Source organism: Hypomesus transpacificus, chromosome 7, assembly GCF_021917145.1.
Source record: "Hypomesus transpacificus isolate Combined female chromosome 7, fHypTra1, whole genome shotgun sequence".
NCBI lineage: Eukaryota > Metazoa > Chordata > Actinopteri > Osmeriformes > Osmeridae > Hypomesus > Hypomesus transpacificus.
In genome coordinates this window covers 3,523,391-3,548,765 of record NC_061066.1, presented here as the reverse complement: position 1 = coordinate 3,548,765, position 25,375 = coordinate 3,523,391, and the positions used below count along the sequence as shown (strand labels likewise).

Here is a 25,375-nt window from a genome sequence, read left to right as displayed (position 1 = left end):
GTCCTGTATTTTATGTTATCAAGCAGGTATGGAAGCTTTAGCATGGTGCTTTTTAGATAATGGAGAAGTCAAGTGCAATTCGTCACCCTGTGAGGCCATGTCTTAGCAGTGCCAGGAGTGCACTTAATCTGCAGGATTTGCCCTCATACCATCAGTAGACAGCTCAAATGAGACCCAACAGGATGGTTTCATATTTTCCGCCCCATTGTTCGTATCATCACTGACTGGATCAGTGACTTGTTAGAATCTCTGCCCAGCTCACATTTCTGCACCTTAGAAGGCCTAAAGAGAGTTTTGCAAACCTTGTTTTGTGGGGCTACATGTCAGAATGATAATGTCATCTCTGTTCATGACCTCCCCAGACTTCCTGAAGTAAGTCGGGAGATTCAAATTGTGTTTAAAATAGGCTATGAGACTCAAACAAGCTGTTTAACATAGGTTAGCCATAGCATGGCTGTGGAGGTACTCACTCTGCCCTTCCCGCTGAAGAAAGGACCATTGTGTTGTCTGATTTCCGTAGCATTTTTTTTCACCAATTAACTAAGTTGCACTTACCTGTCAAAATAGAAAGTGAGATAAATGGCTGATTGCTGAAAGCAAGAAAAATACAAAAATACAAAAATAAAGATGTAAATTGTAACTTTGTGGTGGGGAGGACCAAAGGACCAGACGACTAAAATAGAAAGTCGGCAGTTTGAGACCTCTCCTGTGACTTCATGCAGCAGAAGGTTAACCTGCATAACCTGAGACCAAGTCAACAAAGCAGGAAATACTCCCCATTCTGGGCACAGTTCACACTGTACACATCGTCTGTAGGTAGCTGTGTCAGACAGTAACATGGTTGTTATCACGATGTGAAGCTCTATTCTGTCCCATTCAGAATATGTCAGAGGAGTCCCATTTCCAAATGCTCTGAATTGTGTTTAGGGTCATTCTACACTCATTTGTTTTCCTTTCCCTTATTAATTCCACTGCTTAGATACAGGGTGGGTCCCTGACTCCCTCAAGTTCCCCATGTCTTTCTCTGTCTCCCTCTCTCTCTTTGTCTCCCTCTCTCTGTTCCCCATGTCTATCTCCCTCTCTCTCTCTCTCTCTCTCTCTCTCTCTCTCTCTCTCTCTCTCTCTCTCTCTCTCTCTCTCTCTCTCTCTCTCTCTCTCTCTGTCTCTCTCTGTCTGTCTCCCTCTCTTTGTTTCTCTGTCTCTCTCTCTATCTGGAGTCTGTGGGAAAAATGGTGCTCCACAAGGTCCTATGAAAGTAAACTTTGTCTCCTTTGGGATTTTGGCAGGACTTGACGGAATGAATAGGACAGTAAACTTTTCCTCACAAGTGAACCCTTCTAGTTTTTCATCTTACGTAACCTGGATATGATTACTGTCTCCTTCTACGACATTGGTTCTAAATCGCAGTCCGATCTGGGTTGAGAGCAAGATTTTTTGAAAAGATCGCCAATTCTCAACCATGTCAGAATAACCTTGTTTAGGATGAAATGGAGTTTTATTAAATCTGGACTTGATTGCAATATTGTGTGGTTGCGGAGCCATTGGGTTGTGTTTGCGGGGAACGTGGTTGAGTCACTTTGCTGAAACTCTAGATCACCTACAGCAATAAAAATTGAATCCATCACCTGAACTGTTCAGCCCTTTATCACTCCATTTGGGATCTCCCTTCTGGATGTGGTGACATGGGAATGTGTTCAGCCTAACTCGGAGGGACCTCAGATAGGCGCCTTGTGACTGGAGGTCACTGCCCCAGGGTCTGCTGGAAGGTAACCTCCACTCACCTGACCTGGTTAATACCCCCTGCTGGACTGGATACCCCACGGTGGCTTGTCAGCAGGGTAATTATAACCCCGTCCCCAGGTCTGAGCCCTTGATTCCCCCACCACCCCAGCTCCCTCCTCCCCCTCTCTCCTCTTTGGCAGCCCCTTCTCCGTCACATTAACCTCCAATGCATTCCTGGCGTGCCAGCGCATAGGGCAGAGCCATCCATGCTGTGACACGGGGGCAGAGAGAAGGCCAAGTGGCAGCGGAGTGCAAACGGAGCATTTCTCAGCTGTCCGCTTTCTCCTTATCACCCCCGCTTCCCCCCCCGCTCCCCTCCACCCCCCTCCCTGGCCAGGAGAAAATACCTGGCGTCCCTGTGGATGGCGAGGAGGAATGCTGGCTGCGCGCCGCTCGCCACAGCTATGAGCACTCTGGGTTATCTCGTCCATCGCTCCGAGCTGTTCCCCCCCCCCCACCCTGAGACGGGAGCTATGCGAGGGGGGATGGGAGTGCAGCTGAGGGTGGGGTCCTCGGAGGGCGCCACAAAGGAGACACTCACCCAGGTGGTTCCCTGTTTGTTCAGGAACCAAAAGCGGGCGACGTGTCGTTCTGTTCGTTGTTTGCTGTTGTTTACCGGTCTGAGTTTCCTCAGGCGGTACTAAGATGTAGAGGGAGGCTGTTAATGCTGACTGTGATGCTGTTGTTAACTTTCACACTCACACACACACACAACAAGGATCCAAACAAGTTTTTGATATCTTTTGAGTCAGTGTGGTCTTGAATACAGGGGATTATTACCTACTTGAGAGAGATGACTGTTTTCTTGTCTGACAAGTAGGCTACCCATTCTACTGGAAAGAAAGATATTATGTGCTGAATTGAAGACATGTTTGTTGTTCAGAGCTACCTTTGGGGACTCCCTCTCGACGAGGTGGAATAAAAAACAACTTCAGTTCGTCACATCTCAGGAATGGCACGTCATCCAGGATCTTCAAAGGCGGGCCGACGTTCATTAGTTCTGGATTCATGTTAGTGATTAGCAAGTGAGGCGGTTCACACGTCTCAGAGTGTGATAAAGGCATGCCTGGGGAGGCAGTTCACTGAAGCCTCTGCATGGAACGTGAGATGGGTGTTAAAGGGGTCAAACAGGAACTGAGTCCGACATTGCGGGAATAAACCTGAAACGGTCTTTAGCAAGAGAGAGGTAATTGGTGTGTGGGTTTAATTGACATGACATCATTACGCTTTAAGAACGCTGACTCCAGAATGCACTGACCCAGGGTGTAATTGACCCCCCCCCCCCAAACACATACAAACACACATTTACACATACACATCTCATCACCAAACAGGTTTGTGTCACGTTTTCGGCTGCATGTTGTTAGCTTCAATCAGTTTGCTGGCAAACTGTCACAAAGCAGCGAGCAGCCAGCAAGCAGCGTATTTCATAGTTTCACATCTGTAAAGTTGAATGAAAGAGTGCCTTCTGCAAACTCACTGAGTACACACAGTACATTTATTTGTCTTTGTCACAGACCTATATGGGATGTTTCCTTGTTGGTCATTGGTGAAAAAAAACGTCCTCTGTTCTTTGTTCTAAGTTCTATCATATTGAGGATTTCTGGTACAGACTTCTTGATTTTAGAGTACACAGGAGACTGTTTGTGGTAAGATTTCAAACCCAGTTTTTCACCCACCCGTCAATCATCCCAGTGATCTTGGTAATGCGAGCGAACGTTAGTGGGATTTAGAATGGATGGAACAGATTAGGGCGCCTCCGTAGCCCACATAGATGATAACTCCACTGTCAAAACACACTGGGCTCAGGCTCTCTGGCATGTATGGACCCTCCCTGTCTATAGGCCTAATCAGGGCCAGATGTCGACCATTCACGCCGCCACGGCAACATCAAACAGATTCCAGGCCTCTGCAGCAAGCGTGGTCCTCTGACCCTATTACAGCCCATCAAGCTTTGCTATACGGTCGGCCGCATCTACAGCTTCATCCACCGGTCTCCCCTACGCTACCCTGCAGGCAGGCAACAAGACCACTGGTGGCTCAGGCTGAAAACAAAATCCTTTTTATTTTTTTATTTTTATTTTTTCTACTTAGTCACCATAACAACAGACATCATTCACTGCTGTGGGATTCTGGTGAGACTTCAAGCCAAAGCATCACCTTGATTGAGATGCCTTTTGAGTATGTTTGCCTAACCTAACTATGAAATAACGGATTTGCATTTCATGTGCCACCTCCTGAGATGGATACGAGTTTTCAATTGACCAGGAAAAACTGAAAACAAAGTGAATCTGTTTTACACTAGGACGGAATAGAAACAGAGCAGGCTTGCATCGCACAATGAACACCATCCTACACATCAGATCCACTGGTGCCCAGTCTCTCCTCAATGAGCCAATGCTTTGTCAGGTGCAGAACCTGGGGTGTTGGAAGAAGAGGAGGAGGTGAACTGTTTGGGCTCTGACTCTCACCACAGGCCTGTGTTTTGACAAAAAAAATATCTTTTTTTTGCTTTCCAGCAACACCTCTCCCCACTCTGGCTCTTTGGGCGACCTCTCCCCAGCTATATTTCAACGCCTTCACACCGAAAGAGCAGCTATAAACAGGGGCTGTGATAAACAACAATTCTTCAGACTGTCTAATGCCCAGATTTCCTAAAGGGCTTAAGAGGTGGCTGTTGACTGAAAATGGGCACAAGAGTCAGTCTGTATTTACCCATAATCCATGGCTTTACATGTCATTTCACCCCCTCCTTGTTGAAGACCCCTACAAAGAAAAGCAAATCAAAGCTAAGGTGCTGAAAATGGCTGCCCAGAGGCCGGTCCTAATCCTCTTACTGGGATCTTGTTCTTTTGATTTACAGAATGACACATTGGTATTTCGATTAAACTTAAAATCGGTGTTCTTTGGGCTGATGATAAATGTATTTTTCTTGAAGAGAACATCTTACACCTCTCTGTTGACACTGGATTTACCCAAAATATGTGCGCCCGCAAATAAATTGTGGCGAAGCCTTCCTAGCATGACATGAGAAAAAACACAGGCCGATACATTTCACCCCAGCGTACAGTTCGGCCTACGTGTTTGCGGGGCGTGGAGGACAGAAGAGGTCAGGGTACATATTTCCTGACGAGGCCAGGTGTTTGTTTACAAAATGGTTATCTGCAGCGTTGAAAACGTTGACAGCACCCCCATAGTGGTGGGTCCAGGTGAGCGAGCTGTTCCCGCAGTCTCCGTAACCACATCTGAGGCTTCATGCATCGACGACCCCTGACCTCGTTCATGCACCTATGCAGAGATAACCCTCCTCTGGCACTCTCAGTGGTCCAGGCTGTTTTCTCATCATCCCTTTTCCCACCCCATGTTGTTCACTCTTTCATACCATTCTGTTCTTTCTCTCTGTCTCTCTAGACTATGGAAAAAAGATATATTGATTTGGGAATGGCAGCGTTGGGTTTCAGCCAAACAGTTCAGAATGTTCTTGGCCAGAGATATAGTTTGCCAGGACCTGGACAAATGTCAACTCAATTTATTTTTATGTAATCGCTTGACTTCCCTGGGTTAGGTCATTCTTTGGAAAATATTCAGAGCAGGAGGAGAAGATATGCATGTGAGGACTGTCTGAACAGAACAGGTCCCTCATCCATATTGAATCCTAATTTCATTTCTGAGTTTGTAGTCTGCATAGAGATGGGTTCATAGTCTCTTACAGACACCCTTTTGCATGATTTAAGACCGAGTCACACACATTGACACAGACACACACCAGAGAAGCAGTGCTATCATGATCACCATGCCAATTAACAAACTGCAGTCTGTCTGGAAGATTACTTTATTAGTTAATGATTTACAAGCTAAGTGAAAGGCAACACAAACCTGCAATCATCCTCTAACAACACTGGAGAGTTGCAGTGAAAATCATCCTCTAACAACACTGGAGAGTTGCAGTGAAAATCATCCTCTAACAACACTGGAGAGTTGCAGTGAAAATCATCCTCTAACAACACTGGAGAGTTGCAGTGAAAATCATTTCCCCAGAGGCAGGATGAAAATAACCTTCCTTTCAGCCAAGCTGTAATGTTATTATTTGATACAAATGACAGTGCTAGCCACCATGGAATGGATCCAGTAATAGCACACTTGTTTTCAGTATCAGTCACATCACATAATTGATAAGGAGTGTATGAACAATGTGAGAGGTGAAATATGTGGCAGGTGATTTAGCATCGTCTTTCTAATCTCTCTTTCCCTCTCTCTTCTTCTCAGTTCTTCCTCACAAAGAGGTTTAACCTACAGTTTTATCAGTTATTGTCTTAACCTACTTTAACATCCAAAACCAAGCCTGTACATTTCTTTGCATGAGCTATTCTACTGCTGGAAGTCATCTTTCAATCATGCCACAGTAGACATACAGTAGGCTGAAGGTCATATGACCCATAAAATAAAAGATCAAGATAAACCCCTTGTGTTTCGCATATGTGGGGTAAAATAAAAAAAAGCTATTATACGGGAGTTAAAGACTTACATCACATTTATTTGGCAAGGTCAAAATACCACTAAGGCTTACAATACATAACTCTTACACAATCACCCAACCACTGTACAATTGGTTGAAATATCATGTGCTAAACATGCCATTCCCTGATGATTGCAAGCCAAAGGTACGTTCAACGTGAGTAAGTCGGGAAGGCAGTGAGCTAAAAGTAGTCCCATCCGAAAAGCACAGTGCACAAATGTATTATCATGTATACCTCAAAACAAAATGTAACTTTACGTTACAACCATAGCAACAGCATTAGCATTAACAGACAAGGGAATAGCGCTCAGGCTATATTTGGTCAGTCTATTGGTCTTGAGTCCATGCGTGGAGTCTTCAAAAACAGCCCCGCTGATAGCCTGTTAGGTGCATTTGGTTTAAATACCAGGGCAGGGGGCAGGGGCGGGGTCTCACACCGATTTTCTTCGCTTGCCAAACACATTGTTGATGAGCTTGGCCATGGACTTGGAGCCGCTGGGGCGTCGCCGGCGCTCCTTGGCCTTGCTGCCCATGCTGGCGTTGTGGACCATCTTGGAGAACATGAGCACCACTTCCTGGTAGTGTTCGGCGGCCGACAGCTCGTAGAACTGGCAGCGGTGCTCGGCGGCGAGACGCTGGCCTTCCTCGCGGCGCACCTCCCTCATGTGGCACAGGTCCTGCTTGTTCCCCACCAGGAACACCAGAGAGTCCGTGTCCCTGTGGGGGAGGGGAAAGGGGGGGGGTCACAGAGTGAGACAGCATGAGCAGACGACGGAACACGATACCTTTGGGTGAAAAACGACACAGACAACGAAATATCGAGTGCTGCCGCGGGGCTCTTTACAGAGGACGGACGAGACGCCGGGCCCCAGGCGTCGACTGAGACGCGGTCGATGAGTCAACGTTGCATTTGTGGCAACAGCTAGCAGGAGGGGAGGCCGTGCTGTGCGCTAGTTTATCCACCTCTACTCTGAATGAAGACCACATCCATCCCTGTCAAAAAGCGGCTTTCAGCCAAAGACAGGGCCAATACAGTCGAACGTTGTTGCTGTACTGACGCTACAGTCCTTGAGATGAATGAGTGTTCAAATCTGTAGCCCGCTTCGTTATTTCACTGCCAGGAGCCAACATCAGCCCCAGGGAAGGTGACCAACGAGGGGAAGATAATAAACAGACTGATATGGAGGTGAAGTGTGCACTGAGTTGGGTGGGGGGGGGGGGGGGGTCATACCTTTTGGCCACGCCCAGTTGCAGCTCTCGGATCAGGTGCACTATGGCCTTGGCCGTGATGAAAGAGGAACGGTCGCTGATGTCATAGACGACCACGAAACCATCGGCCCAGTGGATCTGGTCGTTGAGGTTGGACTTTCCCTCTCCGCCCTGCAGAGGACACACATAGGGACAGCAGAAAGACGGGGGTCAAGGTCACGGAATGGCCACCTCAGCACCGTTAGCGGCCGTACTACACCACAAAGTCCCCCTGTGACGCTGTACCGTGGAGAGAGAAAAAAGCCCAGGTTGAATCATCACTGTCATCCTTTACCTCGCTGCTAAAGCATACTGCTGTCATCTGAAAGTAATATACTTTTCTTTTGCTGTGTTGGCATTCTTAGCCCAGCTTTCTTCACTTGGAGAATTGGTTCTGGACTAATTCAGACAAATGAGGTCCGGCTTCTGTGATTTATGGACTTCTTGGCTGAATCTCAGTAAGGGGCTCTGGGTCTGTCCAGGGAGCCCAGAGCCAGGCATCTGTGTCTAGGCACTGTAAGTGAGACAGATTACCCTGGCTCCCTGCTTCATACGGTCCCCATTAATTGTGTTCAGGTTTTTACAGATGAGATGAATGGGTGCAGATGATAGGCGCTGATAAGGTGCCACAGTATGTTTTCGGGGGGCGTTGAGGGCATTAAGCGTCGATGTGAACTCAGTTATCACCATCGACATGTTAGCGTGGCCATGAAGGTTGCAGTGTCTGTGCTGTTCCCTCTCCCTGATCTGGACTCACCTGGGAACAAGGATCATAGAGCTCCAGATTGAGTTGTCTGCCGTCAATAGAGAGACGCTTCCTGTAAATGCACTCTGCGGAAGAGGAGAAAGAGAGAAATACAGAGAGAGATCCAAAGAGAGAGACAGAGAGATTGATTTAAGATTCTTTTTTCAACATACAGCAATAAAATGGTTGCCCCAACAGTGTATAATTGATCGCTCTTAATGTACAATCATGAGTTGCCAACATTCTTTGACTGCAGCATTTTTGGCTTAGACTCTGACCTGGCAAGGTGCCAAGCTGTGCCATAGCGAGAGTGGTCAGCGGCTCAGGTGAAACTAGATTAAACTCCAAGAAACAATGGCCTATTGAGCCACTATCAGGGCCAAAACTTTTGGATGTGTATCAGAATTCCTCCCTAGAAAGTCCACCAGATGATTATGACTATTAAAATCGCATTCAGTGTTTATATTTAAAATCAATAGAGGATATTCCCAAGGCTTTCATTTAAGACAAACAACAAAATATATATGGACAAATTAAATTAACTTACTGAATTGACTCAGCTTATCTAAGTAACATCCACATTATGGGAATCATTTTGCCTACTGTTGGTAATCGAACATTTCAACTGTTATAGGCTTATTAATAGAAGTAGAAGTCTGGTTCAATATATATGGTCTGTTAACATTGTTCACACGAGGAACTTTATCACTTAGGTGAAAAAATTTAGTTTTTCAATTTAGACTAGCATTAAATCAACAAAAACAAAGTCTAGGCGCTGTCCTAAAGGTAAAAAACCATGAACATTTTACCTGAGGAGGATGCATATTCACCAATAAATCGCCTTGTCAGGAATCGAACGATGAGAGCTGTAGGAATCAATACGCTCATTAGTTGAAACGTTATTAACCAAATCCAAATCCAAATGGTTGAGCACCTCAGAAACCCTACCTGATTTCCCGACTCCTCCACTTCCCAAGACTGCGAGTTTTATGTCGTTCATTATTGCGTAGTCTACAGCAAATTTGTTTTAGAACTTTACTTTCCAGAATTAAAATGAGTACTTTCTTTTGATATCCTCCATTGGAACCGACTCAACATCTTAACAGCACCGGCGTATTAGGTAAAAGAAAAACGTTCTAGGCTAAGCATCCCTCCATTCGTTTAGAAGCACGGGCGCTCCACTGACTTCACAGCAGGGGTGCAGTCGGTTATCTCGAGCAGCTTCTGTAGTGAGCTGAGGGAGGGAGCAGCTGGCTCATGCAGTCACTGTGACGAGGAGACTATTGAAGTGTGCGGGATGCGGACAAGAGGGGGGCTTTTATAGACGGGAGACGAATATATTTTCATGAAGAGTGGAGTACTTGTTTACGCTAATCTCTAAAGCTTTCTCGAACTCTTTGACGGTCAGTTCAGTTTTCAAGTAGTAACCTTTAGGTCTCATTGAAAACCACCACCACCATCACCACCACTACAAAACAACAACAGATTTTTTTCTGGGTAATTGTAATACAACAATCTCTGCATTTTGACGTTATGGAGAAAATAATCCTATACAGTCTCAAATAACCTGGTGTAATTGACACATTCAAAGATCGCATGGACTGGATTGTTTATCCTAGTAAACTAACTCTAAACTGCATTAAGTGGCTATCAGCATAACACAGTCCATAGTTGGGAAGCAGCAGTTATTCTAAATTGCACACAAGGCTAAGAAAGAAAGGTGATTGTTATCAAAGGTCATTATATAGCATCTGATACCCTCTCCATTTACCTTGAATAGTCTTATTTTCTTTTAACAGAGCCCAATAAGATATCACATAAATGCATTGCCACAAAGCACTGAATACAGTACAGATTACAGAATGTGTCATTATACTGGCATAATCACCCTGATACAACCTAGATTTAAAAATACAGATCATGCAAATAGTTGTCATCCTCACCATCTGTGACCAAATGTTTGTAAAGTGTAGGGTTCCTAAGCTAGTCATTGTTTCTGCTACTGAGCAGCACAATAGAAGCTGCCATGGATGGGAAGGGTTTAGTTTGATGTTCAAGTAAACACAGCAACAAGTATCAAGGATGTCCTGCGTCCCAGTTTTGTTCAGAATGGTTTAGGACTTCAGGTCTTTTTCCACAGCAACAGGAAGCACACACACATACAAAAAAAATAGATCAAGACCATTTGGGAAGGAACGTGACGATAAATCAACCAAATGAACACATCTATAAATTACACAGTCGGTTTGTAGCCATGAGGGTGCTCCATATTTCTAAAGTCATAAATCCAATTCTTGCATAACCTCACAAGAACACCTTTCTCCCAGCTGTAAATACACGCTTACCAGGAACGCTTTAGCTCACATGATCCACTTTGAATTGGAACGCCAACATTGTTTTAGTTTCAAAGAATATTTTTCTCTCACAAACCTGCGAGACCGTGTCTAAATGACTTATCCCTCTCCCACCTCCCAACAGCCAGGACACTGAAATCTCTGGCCAAATTTCCAGCACGTTCCTGGTCAAGACATGAACCCTCAGTGCGAGTCGGAACAGATGGGGGAGTTGCAGTATGGCTGATTCCTATAATACCTACCTGTGAAGTGGATTTATGGAGAATCGATTGGAATGCGTTTTGTTTCTTTGCAGCAAGTGTAGATTGTTGAATATTACATAACACATATGACTATTGTGTACATGTGGACAGCAAATAGCATCACCTATTTGCCCGTTTTTTTTCCTCCAGAAAAAACATATTGGTGCTAATGTACCAAAAGTTTGTTGATTTATGTTGTTTTCAATTGAATTAATGACAGTTATACAACAATAATATTCAAATCACATGCGCCCTCTAAACATGACACTTGGTGACACGTGCTAGCAGAATAAAAAGCACACAGGCATATCACTAGTAATTTAATCAGGCATTTGTTTATCTCGAGTGAATCTATACCAGATGCAACACAGATCCATTATCGAGAGAGAGAGAGACTGAGCTGGATGAAAAAATGCCACAGGGAAGGTCTAAATGTCATAGGACAAAGTCACGAACATGCTGGGATCTCTGAAGCTTGACGGCTGTACAGGGGGTTGGAGTGGATGCTAATGACCATCGGTGGTATGGCTGAGTTTGCTAATGTGCTCCCAATCTAATAGGAACATCCAAAAGAGAAAGAGGTCAAACCGCATTTAAACTATTTCACCAACCCATTCTTCGAAAACAACAGCGACAGGCTGGCAGTCGGTGCAGTGTTTGGCCCATTTCAGGCGGTTTGGCCTGCACTTAGAAGCACACCCTCAAAGTGAAAATGATAGCCAGACAAATGGCCTGGTAAGGTAGAAAAGGCTTTTGCCCTCAGCCGACATTGCTCATCTTAATCCACACAGACAGCAAAGCCCTGGATGAGGGCAGGGAGCGTAACTGTTGGCTGATGATCCAGCTCGGAGAAAGGAAACACACGAGGAGGACGGGAGGGAGAGACACACGGAGAGAGAGAGAACAAAGGAGAGCAAAGAAAGACAAAGAAAATGAAACGAGGGGACGAAGCGAACGCGGGAGAAAAACGGGATGTGAGAAAAGAGTGAGAGTAAAAGAGAGAGAGAGACCCCCCATCACAGTCGGTGGGTGATACATGAATGATACAGCTCGGTCTCCTTTTGATCTCCACGGGCGCCCCAGATCTGAGGGGGGCTCTGACGGGCCACACCCGCTGATGTACACCTCCACCACCAAGCTAATGACAGACCCAGATTGGAGCTCCGCAGCCATTTTATATCACTTAAAACGACTCCCACGTCCCTTCGTTCCCATTGACATGCTCTATTTATACTCCTGTTCTGTTGGGAGACAGCCTGAAGGGTTCTGTCCCTGTCGGTTAGGACAGAACTACGCGTGGGCCGCCCCCATTGGAATACATCTGTGGTGATTGTTTCTCATTGGAGAGAAAGAGAGGGAGATAAGTTGGCAACAAAAAAGGAAATGTGGAGGAAGGATGAACCCAAAACACCTCACGTCTTTGCCAAGGCACCCACATCCATCTGTGAGGCACCTATCTCAAATGGATTGGATCGGTCTGGACACGGGAGAACTTGAGGCGCCAAGATGTGACAAGCGCCCGGTTCTATCTTTGACACCGAGGAAACCATAACAACAAAGGAGAGAAATGGCTCCATTTTGTTTTGATAGGAAATAAGTTCAAACAAGTCTTGCTTTCAATCGTCCAATGAATGCGCAAGGGCAACGTAGCCCTCGGCAACAGCCGGAGAGTTCTGACCCATAAATGGTCGTTTGGTTTCCCCTCAGAGGGACTCCTATCTCTAACATTGTCCAGTGCACCATCACTCTGGCTGTTGACGAGCCAGGAAAGTGCATCTCATATCTATGTTGGCAGGAGGGAAAACCATACATAGTTATGTCAGACCGCCAGCGTTGTTTAAGATTTACATTCTGAGAAATGATGGATTATAAACAGTGTGTATTTCAGATGGATTTCTGTTAGGGCTATAGAGTGATACACCTGAAACCTCCTAGAATGTGTTAGGTTAGGTCTGACCCAGACAATACCAGGTACTATAGTTACACCTTTAGTTTTTATTTTCCAATGTCACTTTTTACCCATGCATCAACATATGAAAATTCATCATATTTGAGGAATAACTCAAAAGACCTATATATCACATTACAAACTACCTTCACAAAACCTTTTATTTTTACTAAATGTATCAAACCACTACATTGACATTGACTTGAGCTACTACTAAATAGACACTTGCACATCGTTGACCGTCTCCCAATGCGGCAAGCCTGGTCTGTCTGTGAGATAGGCTGGATATCCTATTTATAACATGTTCTTGCTGCATTCGGTAGGGTGCCATTTTAGAGCTCAGTACCGAGACAAGAGAACACCATACACGGTTCTTTGTGTTCCCCGCGTGTGAAGTGCAACAGGTACCAAACAGAATCAGACTGTGCATTGATGACGCCAATATGTAGGACTGCTTTTCACACTCCTCCTCAGCTGAGTGCATGCCACTTGAAAATGGTAAAAATCCATTAAGGGAAATGTCAAGCCTCTATTTTCAACCAGACTCTCTCCAGCCAGGGTTGTCAAGGGCTGCAGAGTGGAAAGCTGCACTTCCAAGTTTCACACGAATATGACATCGAACAGAAACAGTGTTAAAACCTGCCTATACAGCTTTGAATGAAGCAAGAGAGAGCCTTCAGACTCATTCGTCAAGATATTCTTGTTGAGTATTCGACAACAGATTTTCCTCAGTGATGAGGTCTACAATCAATCTAATCCATAATGTCTAACTGGGTCTAAACTAAGCCTACAGGACTAACAATAACAGTACTTTACAGTTCACAGGAACCTCCAGCCTGCGTTGCCCTTTGCAGTGTGTCATCATGGTTTTCAAGGTTGACGCTGTCGTTGTTCATCTTTGTTATGTCTTCTCCTAACCACAGTTGCTCTCCTCGTATGAACTTGGTGGTAAAGCAGGACTGTGATGTAAAACATGGACCAAGGGTACCCATTCATCTACTAACATGACAACTTGGAGGCCAGAGTTCGACAAATCACCAAGGATGCAAAATTCAGAGCTCATTTCCAACCTTCCAGTACTATACTTTGTCCTCTCCGAGAGAACATCCATAGGCTGTAACTAGGCTAATAGTGTAGTTTTAGCAATGACAGATGCTCTTTGGCCGTCCGTATGTGGGTGTTTAGGCTGTGCTTCAGGAGATAAAGCATGAGCCTGTCTGACAAGCGGAATCACCACTTAAGGACTTATTACAGTCTGTAAGCTCAAGTATTCGGTCAGTCTTCAGTCAGTATTACAGCCACTTAAAAAACACCTTAACAAGGTGAACAAGATTAGACTTGTCCTCCCATTAAACAAGTGCACATTGAACTGATCCAAATGCTCCTACAAGTATTTGTATATATATCCATAGTGTTTATACCTACAGTACCCAGTAACAGTAGAATTCCTGTATCTTGTCATGCTGTTGGCACCAATGACGTAGGACTGAAATATAAATGTCTGAAGAGACTAAGGGGTCGTCATAATAGATGGATGACCTTTGCCTTGATACCTCCCTCACCGACATCTGTACCAATTAACTCCAGATCACCTGCAGAGGTGACGTGAGCAGATTACTGTTCCTTCCCTGGCACATCTGAGTCATCAAACCAGCCCCCGAACAAGATACTGTCTGAATAAGAATTAGATTCAGCGTTCTGTTCTTTCCATATACAAAGCCTCCCTTCACACAACCATTGCCAGTGAGCCACTCAACAAGACTCGAGGACGAGCAATATTTTGAGCTTTCCAAACCAAGCGGGATTACTTTTGCGATATTTCCCACTGTTTCCATACTGACATCCCTTTTCTTAAAACCCTGTTAAGAGACTGTCTGAATTTTTTTATTCTGTATAAAATGATACAGTGTTTAGCTTTGTGTGCAAAGAGAGGCCTACCCCCCAAACCTGAACTCTGGGTAACACTAGGCTTTCGTAAACAAGGGGACCTGGGCCTGACCACTATCTTACTAGAGGCCATGAAAGAGTTAATCATATGGTCAAGCTTAGAGGGGTCAGAGAGCGCACACGCACTCACACACGCAAGCACTCGCACAAGATCTATGCAAGGAGCCAATGAAAGAAGAGCCATGGGACATTTGCATGCCTTTGTTTTAACCAATGACTGTCGAGCAGTTCTCTTTAAATAGGTAGCTAGCACAACATGCTAGCGGACAAACTTGTAGCACCATTAGGCCGTAAGGTGAACCCTGTTATCGTTTACTGTGTTGCACAGACTTATGTCTTTGTTGTAATTGTGTCAACACAAAAGAAACTGAGGAACTGGAAGATAACTGTCCTGACACTGACAGTGAGGTTTGAACTGACAGTTTGATCAGTGTTGTTTTTATTTGTTGAAAAATGAATGAATTAATTGAATGTTACCACAACGACATAAGTCTGTGTAACACAGTCCCGCAGAAAAACAGGAACATCTGCCTGTCTCACAGGCACGTTTGCAGCCGCAGTGTATCACATGCAAAACACTGTCAGGGGCCGAATTTCTGGTCATCCAGGTGACGTGGAAGGTCCCATCCTCTATTTGCCAACTATATCCATCCATGTTGACAAAAAGCAGTGGGTCACCTTGCGGCCTACATGGCGTGTAATGTGTTGTCTCCTTGCAGCCGCAAGCAATAAAGCTTTCTTAACTTGTTCACCGACTGAATGTGCAATGCTCGATAAGATTCAAATTTCTGACAGCAACCTGTACAGCAACCAATATTTCCACATTTGAGCTGGAACGATTCCATGTCATCTGTACGTTGAATATCGGTGTCCAGTTTGTTACAGTTATTGCACAAGGCTTGCAAGCTAAACTAAGAAGATGAGCACTAATTGCTGTAAATGTCATGAAAAACTGAGCTGCTGGGTTGGTTGTCGACCGACATATGGAGACTGAAGTACAGTACAGGGCGGCTTCTGGCTGCGCATGGCGCCCTCTGATCTTCTATCGATGACAGTTGCTCAGCTTGGGGGCAGGGGCATCTCGCGTCACCGGAGACCGCGGCTCAAAGGTCACCTGGCGGGCAGGCCACCAGGGGGTTGCCAGTCTGCATCAGTCCCAAACAGACCGAGCAAAATGTGGGCCTTCACATACGAGACTGTTAGAAACACGACACAGCAAAATAAACATCACCCGCAATAAACCTTAACAGATCATTTCCCTTTGTGCGCAGAACGGTTCGAGTTCAAGTTCCCAGAGGAAATGATCCCTTTTTTGGGGGGGGAATTAGATTGGATCTTGGATTGGACGTTACGGTGAACGAGGCCCATTCGTCACCATTCTGTTGCCCATCGATGCAGACTGATATATGGGTCTCTTTTTGGCTTCAGCCCTGGTTTGTGGAAGATGAATGTGTCAGCCAGGGCCCACAGATGTCGGGCAGCCCAGGGAGGGATGATGATGGGACTCCCTGGCCAAGCCACTGTAATCTATTAATGGAAACGTTTCTGAGGCCTCAGGGCTGGAGTGAAAACAAAACAGTTGGAATGGATGTTGGAAAACAGAGTCAATAGATGTAAATAATGTAGAACAAGCACCAGATGATGAAAAAGGTGGAAGGAGAGAAAGAGAGAGGGGGAAAAGAGAAAGAGGGAGAAAAGAAAATAGAGAAAATAAGAAGGAGATAAAGAAAGAGAGGAGAGGGTATGTGCCGATTATGCAACTGGATCTCACAGACGAAACGTGAAGGCCGGGAATAACTTGGGGGTTATCGCCCATCTGAATACATATTTACTAGATTAAAATAAGCCTGGGATATGAATCCAGGACAAAAGGGGAAGTAGGGGCCAGTTGTTCCTAATCAAGTCCTGAGCAGTGAGGTGGAGAACATACGAGAAAGGCTAATAACAAGGTCTAAGAACGCTACGTGCCTTACTTTCACATATGAGGGATGCTTCGGCAAGAGGCATATCTGGGTTCGAAACCGATTTGAGGTGGGAGAGTATTGTACAAACATCAATATTTTAAGCCTGGCTTCACATGGAAGGAATGTTAACAGGTAACACCATGCTGTGTGTCCTCAGGACACCGCCTTTCTTCCATAACTCTGGGTGACGCAGCGTATCAGTTTCAAAAGTAGCGGAATTTTCCGGGTCTGTTGATTGTACTTTGGAGCCAAGGGCCACCCTTAAAGACCCTTAAGGGCGTCCAAGGTGGGGGGATAACAGCGGGATGAAAAAAAAAAAGAAAAAAAAAGGAGGTTAAAAAACACTGTGGCATTAGACGAGTGTTGTCTTAGTAAACAGTTTGGTCCCGGGATAGAGAATAAAATCCCACTCTCTGCTTATTATCCAGGCTTTTATCATATCCTGTGAAAAAGGATGACTGCTCTCCACCAACATGGACCGCGGTGGAACGGAGAGCAGTGAACACAAGCACCACTGAAAGATAACCCCAGTATTTATTGCATCGTTTGACGGAACATCGGCGGAACATCTGCAGAGACTTTTCATACGTGCTCTAAGGCTCGGAACACTGATGTCAGAGAACGCCATGTTAAGTTCACAAATATGGGGAAGTAACACACCTATGATACAGCCTTTGGCGGTGGTTACGGCACACAGATGCTTGGAATAGCGCACACACGCACACACATAGGGTGATGTCTGGGCCTTAAATCTCAGCTGAGCAGGTGATTAAACCCCAGTGTTTCTGTTGCATTCCTCACCACCCATCTCCTCTCCTTAATAATTTAGTCTCTAGTCTCTACGGAAACGGTTTTTCCAAATGTTCCTCCATAGTTTACTCCCGAGTCAAACTCAACATAAACACAGGCAAGTACAAGAGGTTGGCCGGCCTATCCAAACCCTATATTAAGAGTGAAAGGTTGTCTCACTGATGCTTCAAGAGTTAGATTCTCATGTTTACAAAGGGTTCTTGAGGTCACACGCTTTGAAGAAACTGAGATGATGACATTGATATAAATATCAATTTTCAAAGACAGAATGCTGACCTGTTGGTGGCAACCATTCATCTCCATCTCTGGGGACAGTGAGAGAGTGGGGTAATCAGTTGTGGCCAGGACATTTTGTACACCATAACTTTTACAACCTGTTACACAACGATTGCCCACATTTTGGCCACCACAACCTTTATCAATGATACCGTATAATGAGTGGGGTATTACAGATTTATGCAACGGGACACACCACATTTCCAAGGGTAGTGTATTCATCCATGTGATTGTGACATCACTCACACTATGCCATGAATAATGGCCCTACACACTAAAAACACAAAACTCTCAATTCATGTCAACAAAGCGTCAAGCCACTGCCCAAACGGGGACACAACATCTCAGGCTTGGCATGATTCCTGCTCCAGCTTTCCCAAACACTGACTTGTAAGGCCTTGAACACAGGGAGGCGGAGCAGTTTTGGGAAGACGGCAGGTCGTTATGGAAGGTAATGAGGTGCACCCCCCATTACTCAGCTTAGCTGTAACACATGGTTTCAACAATGGTGCTCAACCACACAATACAACCATGCGCACGTGTGTTGTGCTGTTCATAACACGTATGCTTTTTGCCTGCGATGTTCTTCTTGAAATAGGGTCACGACAACACGGCGGTAAGTGCAGCAGAGCAGATAGTGTCCCTCTAACACACACACACATACACAGACTGGGGTTTCTAGCAGGTATCGACCATCCAATTACATCTCTCGAAGTGAGAGCGTGTTCCATTTGTGACAAGGGGTAGCATGACACTAGTGTAATACCGCCGCCTCTCCACAATGGCGTGAACGCCCCCCCCCCCCCCATCCAGCCAAGATGGAGGCTGAAATTGATGGCAGAAAATGGGTCAGACTGATTTACAGATGGGGGTGTGGGTGGGGGTGGACATGTTACCGTAGGGCATGACAAATGTTTCTCTTTCTCCTTCCTTCTACTCCTGCCCAGTTATGGAACCCATTTATTAACAGCTCTTTCCCTCCCTCGGGCTGGCGTTGAGCAGGTTGCGATGACACACTAAATCACACGGGACGTCTGCGCGGCGCAGTCGAGGCCAAAACAGAGAGTTCACGTTTCAGTTTCAACATGATGGATGGAGATGCGGTGACGTGACAGATGAGAGGACGGACTTATCCCGTGAAGGTGGCGATGATGATGAAGATGCAGCAGCCGGCGCCTTCGTCGAGCCGCACCGTGCGCAGAGCGTCTGAGGTCAGCCCACTCTCGTCTCGTACGCCACGTCGCTGGGGGGAAGCAAGAGGCTCCGCTGGGGTTCGACGGCCCTCCAGCAGAGACAACTCACTAAGCCACTGATCATTATAATAATGCAAATGTCAAGCTTGCACATAGTTCTTTTATTGGCCGTTATTTAAGATTCACAAGCGAAAACCAGGCTTACCGAGTAGCAGGGGCTGTTTTTTATGGAATGTTGACGAGCTTGCTTGCATGCACAAAACAGCTTTACTCCAGTCGTAATCATTTGGCACGGAGCTGAATCTGACTTGATCTGCAGAAAGGTAACCTTCTCGGGGTCATCAGTATACAAACGGATAATTTTGTTGGCAAACCACAAATGCTGAGCACAAGCAGCCCGGTTGGCAGATAAACGCGTTCTCCACCGGTCTGCATTCTGCGGAGGTCAAAGGTGAAACATGACACTGACGGAGAACAGAGCTTCGGTATTAAGACAGAAATGAACAATGTTCTCAGCAGATAGGGCCTTATCTCTGGTGTGGACAAATGACCATGAGGTAAGTGGGTAAAGGGGGATAGGGAGGGAAGACAAGAGACTGCAAAAGAGAGAGAGAGAGAGTGTTACGGGGACTAGGAGCGAGTGAGTACGACAGGGATAACGTATTGGTCTCTTCTTCACTGCACATGAGGAGAAGTAGCAAGTGCTGACATCAGGTGTAGCTGAGCGGTACTGCAGCTTGGGTAAAACTCCAAAACAAGTGGCCAGTCTTATGTCTGGAGTTCCATCTCAGAAAACAGCCTCCGTCGAAACACCCAAAAAAGGTACTTTCAGACACTGGTGGTTACAAAAAGAAACTGCTTCTATTATCAGCCCAAATCCTCACATCCCAGACTGACCAGTCCGTTCCACCAAGCCTTCCATACAACAGCCTCTCCACTCCAGTCATACGCCCCGACGTCATGCCCAAAACAACATACAGCAGCCCGCTGCTTACATAACATGGTCAGCTTAGGCTTAAGATGCAGATTAAGGACCTCTTTGATCTCTGATGGAGGCCGAAAAAGGACTTCTGCATGTTGTATTGGCCTAGGTCCTTATAAATATCTGACACAAAGGAAATACATCATAAAAACCAGTAGGAAGCCACTGAGAATGTTCCAGAAGATTTTTTGAAACAAACCAATTAAATATCCAGACAGAAAAGGTCAGCGGGTAATCAAATGTTTTGTGATAGGGCAGTTGGGGGATAGAGGTACCATTCTCTACATTGGTCTTGCTGAAGTCTCGCACTGGAAGACTGAATCCTGTCCCTGGTAGCATACTTCCTGCCAAAAACCTCTACCAAATTTGGGGAACTCAAAACCATAAACATCGAAAGTAACATTCCATTAATGAACTGACAGAGAGAGAGAGAGGGTGGAGGGTAACAAATCATTGAGAGAAATGACTTGTAGGAAGACGGACGATTTAAAACGTAATAAAAAAAAGACTTGGACAGTGTTGGATTAAAATGAACATTTTGGCCTGTTGACCACTTATCATCTAGCTTTTAAAAATAGAACAGAGTCAGTCTCTCGATAGTGGTTTGCATATAGAACCATTGAATATTTAAAATGTCTTCATCAACATCACCTCACCTTTCAGTGGCAGGGCAGGAGAGGGGGAGATGGAGTGAGAGAGATACTGCAACAGTTTATCACGCTCCTTCAAACTCAAGATTCAAGCATAATAAATACGTATATTACAAATTTATCAACACCCAATGGTCTCAACTGTCGCCCTTCTCAGGTTATGGAATGAACCTGTCGTTGATAACATATGCTTTTTATGTTGACGGTGTATTAGGATAGATTTATGGGCAGTTTAAAATAGGAGGGACCCTAATATTGAAGCTTAGTGGTCCAACATGATGGTGGATGTTCAGTGTAAAACTCAAGCCATGTTCCTGTATGTTTGAATATGTCAGAGTCTCCACCTAGTGGGTGATTAGTGAACAGCAGTGCTATAAAAGAAACGTGTTTAGGTAGACTGTCAGATCAGTTGAAGTTTTATTGATACATTTCAATAAAGAGTATTTTTGTTGAGTTTGTAACAGTTTTAAATAGCAGCAAGACAAGAGTGAACGATATGCAGATTTTTTTTCTTTTTTCAAATGTGTTAAAAGCAGCTTAGCTGTAAAAAAGAATGAACAATGTTCAAAACAGACTTCTGTTGATACTCTGATTTGTAAGTATTGATTATAAAATTGATTCATATCATACCATGCAACCTTAGATCTAAAACAAAGTCTTGAATCAGTAGGCAATCACTCAACAGTTCATGCACAAAGCCCCTTCATAAAGTAGTAAAATATATCTTTTAGTAATCAATAAATGACCAAGTAGTAGTAATTCACTTGAACACAGTGCAGCTGGCTTGCAAACACTCATTCAATTATTGCACTACACATCCCATAACTCCCAAAGACTTATTGCTGTATAAAAGGTTAGGTCGGTTACACTTGGCGAGCACATATATATTCTATATACACACAATGGAAAATGCAGCAAAGTGAATAACAAATCATTTAAATCGTGACGACAGCATGCTGCAAAACACACCATCTGTCAACCATGTAGGAAGCATTGTCTAAAACCTGATCCTAAAACCAGAGTGAGGTGGAGTGTATAACGTCCATGAGGAGTATCTGACAATGTCCATAATGGATGTTTTGCCAACATCCAGTTCATAATTCTACATTCATAACGAATCAAACTTTGGAGGTTCATTCTTTGATTATTTCTGACACTGAGGCCAAGCGCCCGGCAGAGGAGCAACAAGTCTGCCACACTATCCTCCTACCTTCAGCTCCATCACACCACCTCTTTGGTATCAACATTAAAATGATTCAGATATAAAAAAAATGACTAGAAAAGTGTTACTTAAGAGAGATAACGTATATCTGTGTCTTTTGGCTTGCGTACAAGAGTATATAAATACATAGGTAAGCTATCTGCACCCTGATAGTCACATTGATCTCACCTGACTCAAATAGTATTAAAAACAAACACAAATACTTTGAGCTTTTCGCTTCAAACCTCCTGGAGTGTCAGCTCTCAGGTGAGCTTTGGAACTGACCCATCTGCTAAGTTGGGCAGCCTAGATCTATCGTGCCCACATACGCATTTGAAATCCTTTAAAAATAGTATTTGGACCCAGGTATCGATTTTTTTTCACAATCTCGACATATCCACCGATACCTATTCTCCACCCCCAGGTGGGATTGTGTGTCTGGCGGTACGGCAGGTCTTCTGCTCCGACGCCCCTCACAGGATCACACAGCTGGAGCCGGCCGGCTCTGGGACACTGAGGAGAGAGGGACCAGGCGAAACCTTTCACACTGCACCGGAAATCCCGGCCAGATTCCCACTGTTGACCTGCCTCAGGGATTGGTCGTTTGTTAGAGCACCTCGAGGGTGTACCTTGAAGGGACAAACTTTGAGAACAGTAGCGACTATGTGATTGCTCCGTTTGGACCCGAGCCCACGGCATGTCAACTCAGTGGCTACAACGCCTCGGTTCACTGTTGCTGCCCTCTAACAGAATCAATAGAATATTCAGCGTTATTTAATCAGTAACTGATCTGGAGCAAAGACATGTTAACAAGCGAGCACTGGTCTACATTTGACCTAAATCATCGCCATTGCTATGTAACATCTATCAGTATCGTACAGAAAACACAGCCACGCGCCGGTTTATGGAATATTCCCATCTTGGGTTTCTGCTCTGCTCTATGGCTCCCTTGGGAGGGGTCTAAAGGTTTGGTCACGTACCTCTCCACCGGCGCGTCAGCTAGCCTCATCCTCTTGGTGGCGCTGCCCTCTGGCTCTGCCAAGGCAGGCTGGGGGCGGCCTGGGGTCTGGGCACGCTCGCTCGCCTCTCCACTGGCCTGGGGGGTTAGAGACAGAGAACGTGCCGGACTGAATGCGTGGAGGAGAGAGAGACAGACAGAGACAGACAAAGAGAGACAGAGACAAAGAGAGAGACACGCAGACATGTTAGGCAGAGCGTGTGCGGGTGCCTGACCATGTTCCGCTTCCGTCCAGGAGTGACAGGAGGGCCGGGGGTGACAGGTGTGCTCTGCTGGCTGTCTGGGGCTGGGCGGAGAGGCCTCCTCGTCAGCTCGTCTCTCTTATGGACCACCGTGTTCCTGGACTTCAGCTGCCTGCTCACACACACACACACACACACACACACACACACACACACACACACACACAGTTTAACAACATGACTGGAACTCACCAATATTGTTAACCAAAACAATCCAACTGCTTTATAAATAATGTCAACATTGTTTTGGTTAACAATATTGACATTATTTATAAAGCAGTTGGACGGAAAGACATTTGAGGCCCCTTTTAGGGGGTGAAATGGTCAAATCCAGCCAGACTTAGGCAAAACTCCTCATGGAATATGTTAAAAACAAGACAGAAGGTTTCTGGTAATACTCCTAATTTGTCTGCCCCCCACTCTTCATAATTTCTCGTCAAAGGACACAAAAGGAGCCTCAAAATATCAGAGCGAGCCACTTCCTCTACCCTCAGCGACACAGACAATCCCTCCCAATTGACTTGCATTCTCTTATTCCCCCTCTCTCGTGACTATTGACCCCGGCCATTGATTTGATACTGCAGAGAGGCACAGTGGACAGACGGTGAATAGGGCTGTCTCTCTTTTTGTATATGTGCATGTCTATACACGTGTCTGCCAGTCTAGAGTGTCTCTCCCAGACTGTGTTTCTAATGATGCCTCTCTGTCTCTCTCTCTGTCTCTCTCTCTGTGTGTGTCTCTCTCTCTGTCTGTGTCTCTCTCTCTTTCTGTGTGTGTCTCTCTCTCTCTGTGTGTGTCTCTCTATCTGTGTGTCTCTCTCTGTGTGTCTCTCTCTCTGTGTGTCTCTCTCTCTGTGTGTCTCTCTCTCTCTGTGTGTCTCTGTCTCGCTCTGTCTCTCTCTCTCTGCCAGCATGCCTGCCTGTGCGATTCCTCCAGCCTGACTTCCCCTTTCCCGGAAGGCTCCTCTCTGCTCCGGGTTGGAGGATGGGAACGCACACTTTTTCACCTTGCATCGATCTGTGCACTGACCGGGTCCCCTGGCTTGAAACTCTGTGTGTGTGTGTGTGTTTAAGAGAGAGTGAGGGAGTCAATGAGTGAGCTAGAAAGCGTTCTCCAATGTGCTTTCTAAGGGAGTACATTTGTCCAAAATCTCTATATCAGTCATATTTTTCATGGTCAAGATTGGTGCTGATAAACAGACACATCTTTGATTCTTGACCTGACAGCAATAACATTATATTGAGCAGAAACAAGATATAGTCTTTGTAGAGGAAAACGGAAAGCAAAACGGTTGAATTACCAACTTGGCTTTAGAAAGACCGGTGGTCGAGACACTGCAGAATCAATCCGAATCAATACTTTAAAAGTCAGAAAACCTCAGGTCTGTGGAGAATATGGTGTCCACACACACACACACATACACACGTGTCCATACCACGTCCAACAGTGCATGCCCTCATCCCCAACCGTGTGAGCCCTGATGACCCCTGTCCCTTCCACCTGTCCATTCTTCACACCTCCATCCTGGCTAATGACCCTCCCCTCTAGGCTTAGGAGACTAGGAGGGGGGTCCAGCTCAAGACCGGATCCCCTGTGTGGCCCGCATTACAGGGGTGGTAAAGTCATTAGTGTGGCCAGGCGCTATGAGCCTGGGCCTGGGAGGAGGACAGGGAGGCCTGGGCGGCCCTGGTGCTTGACCCCCCAACCCCACCCCTTCAGGGAGGCTGACCTGAGCCCAGCCACTGATGATGCTACTGGGACAGGCTAGACTGGGGGAGGAGGAGGGGGGGGGGGATCAATGAAAATGGCAGATAGGTCGTCTACAGTAAGAGGCAGGCTAGGCTAAGTAAGAGTGTGTGTGGTTATCCCATGTTTGCGAGAGAACGGCCCACAAAAGCGTCTCGTCGTCGTATCAAACAAAAGGTCCCATCTCTTCCAGAGCATCCGTCTGTGTGCGGGTGTGGACGTACCCCACAGCGGAGAACAGGCTGCGGTACCAGTCGTTGACGTCCTCCTGGTTGCAGGACATCAGCAGCACCTGGGCCCTGGGGAAGGTCAGCTGGAAGAGGAGGACAAAGAGAGAGAGAGATCAGGAAGAGGGGAGGGCCAGTAGATGGATACAGCATATAGGGAGAGGTGGGTTTGGTGGGTGGGGGGATGGGGGGGGGTCTTCAGGAGACTGAGGAGAGTAGGGGACACAGTCGGGATCAGGATACAGTTGATCAGACACGCCGTGCGTCCCCAATACCCATCCTGC

At 45.8% G+C, this 25,375-nt stretch overlaps 2 protein-coding genes across 4 annotated transcripts in view; both read right to left on the bottom strand.

Annotated features, from left to right (window-relative positions):
• Positions 1-5,596: 5,596 nt before the first annotated feature.
• On the bottom strand, positions 5,597-9,619 carry rergla (RERG/RAS-like a). Its single transcript, XM_047023145.1, has 5 exons — positions 9,240-9,619; positions 9,101-9,157; positions 8,304-8,377; positions 7,530-7,678; positions 5,597-7,015 (listed from the first exon to the last, which is right to left on the bottom strand). The coding sequence occupies exons 1-5, from the start codon at positions 9,289-9,291 to the stop codon at positions 6,730-6,732; spliced, it is 618 nt and encodes a 205-aa protein (XP_046879101.1). The 5' UTR covers positions 9,292-9,619; the 3' UTR covers positions 5,597-6,729.
• Positions 9,620-21,050: 11,431 nt separating this feature from the next.
• The window catches only part of arhgef39 (Rho guanine nucleotide exchange factor (GEF) 39), a 29,804-nt gene continuing 25,479 nt past the window's right edge, over positions 21,051-25,375 (bottom strand). The window contains exons 9-12 of one of the 3 annotated variants that reach the window (XM_047022853.1): positions 25,089-25,177; positions 23,092-23,230; positions 22,839-22,954; positions 21,051-22,501 (exon numbers count right to left, since the gene is read on the bottom strand). In XM_047022853.1, coding sequence (XP_046878809.1) covers positions 22,171-22,501; positions 22,839-22,954; positions 23,092-23,230; positions 25,089-25,177 — 675 coding nt within the window. In that variant the 3' untranslated portion in view covers positions 21,051-22,170. The remainder of the gene's footprint in view (positions 22,502-22,838; positions 22,955-23,091; positions 23,231-25,088; positions 25,178-25,375) is intronic. The other 2 variants (XM_047022854.1, XM_047022855.1) reach the window with 2 other exon arrangements.

What these genes read in the sequence shown, in the direction of transcription:
- rergla (XM_047023145.1), bottom strand. Translation starts at nt 9,291, where the DNA reads ATGAACGACATAAAACTCGCAGTCTTGGGAAGTGGAGGAGTCGGGAAA. An exon ending in TGGAGGAGTCGGGAAATCAG is followed by an intron (nt 9,158 to 9,239) that starts GTAGGGTTTCTG and finishes TGATTCCTACAG; the next exon opens with CTCTCATCGTTCGATTCCTG. An exon ending in TCTATGATCCTTGTTCCCAG is followed by an intron (nt 7,679 to 8,303) that starts GTGAGTCCAGAT and finishes TGTCCTCTGCAG; the next exon opens with GGCGGAGAGGGAAAGTCCAA.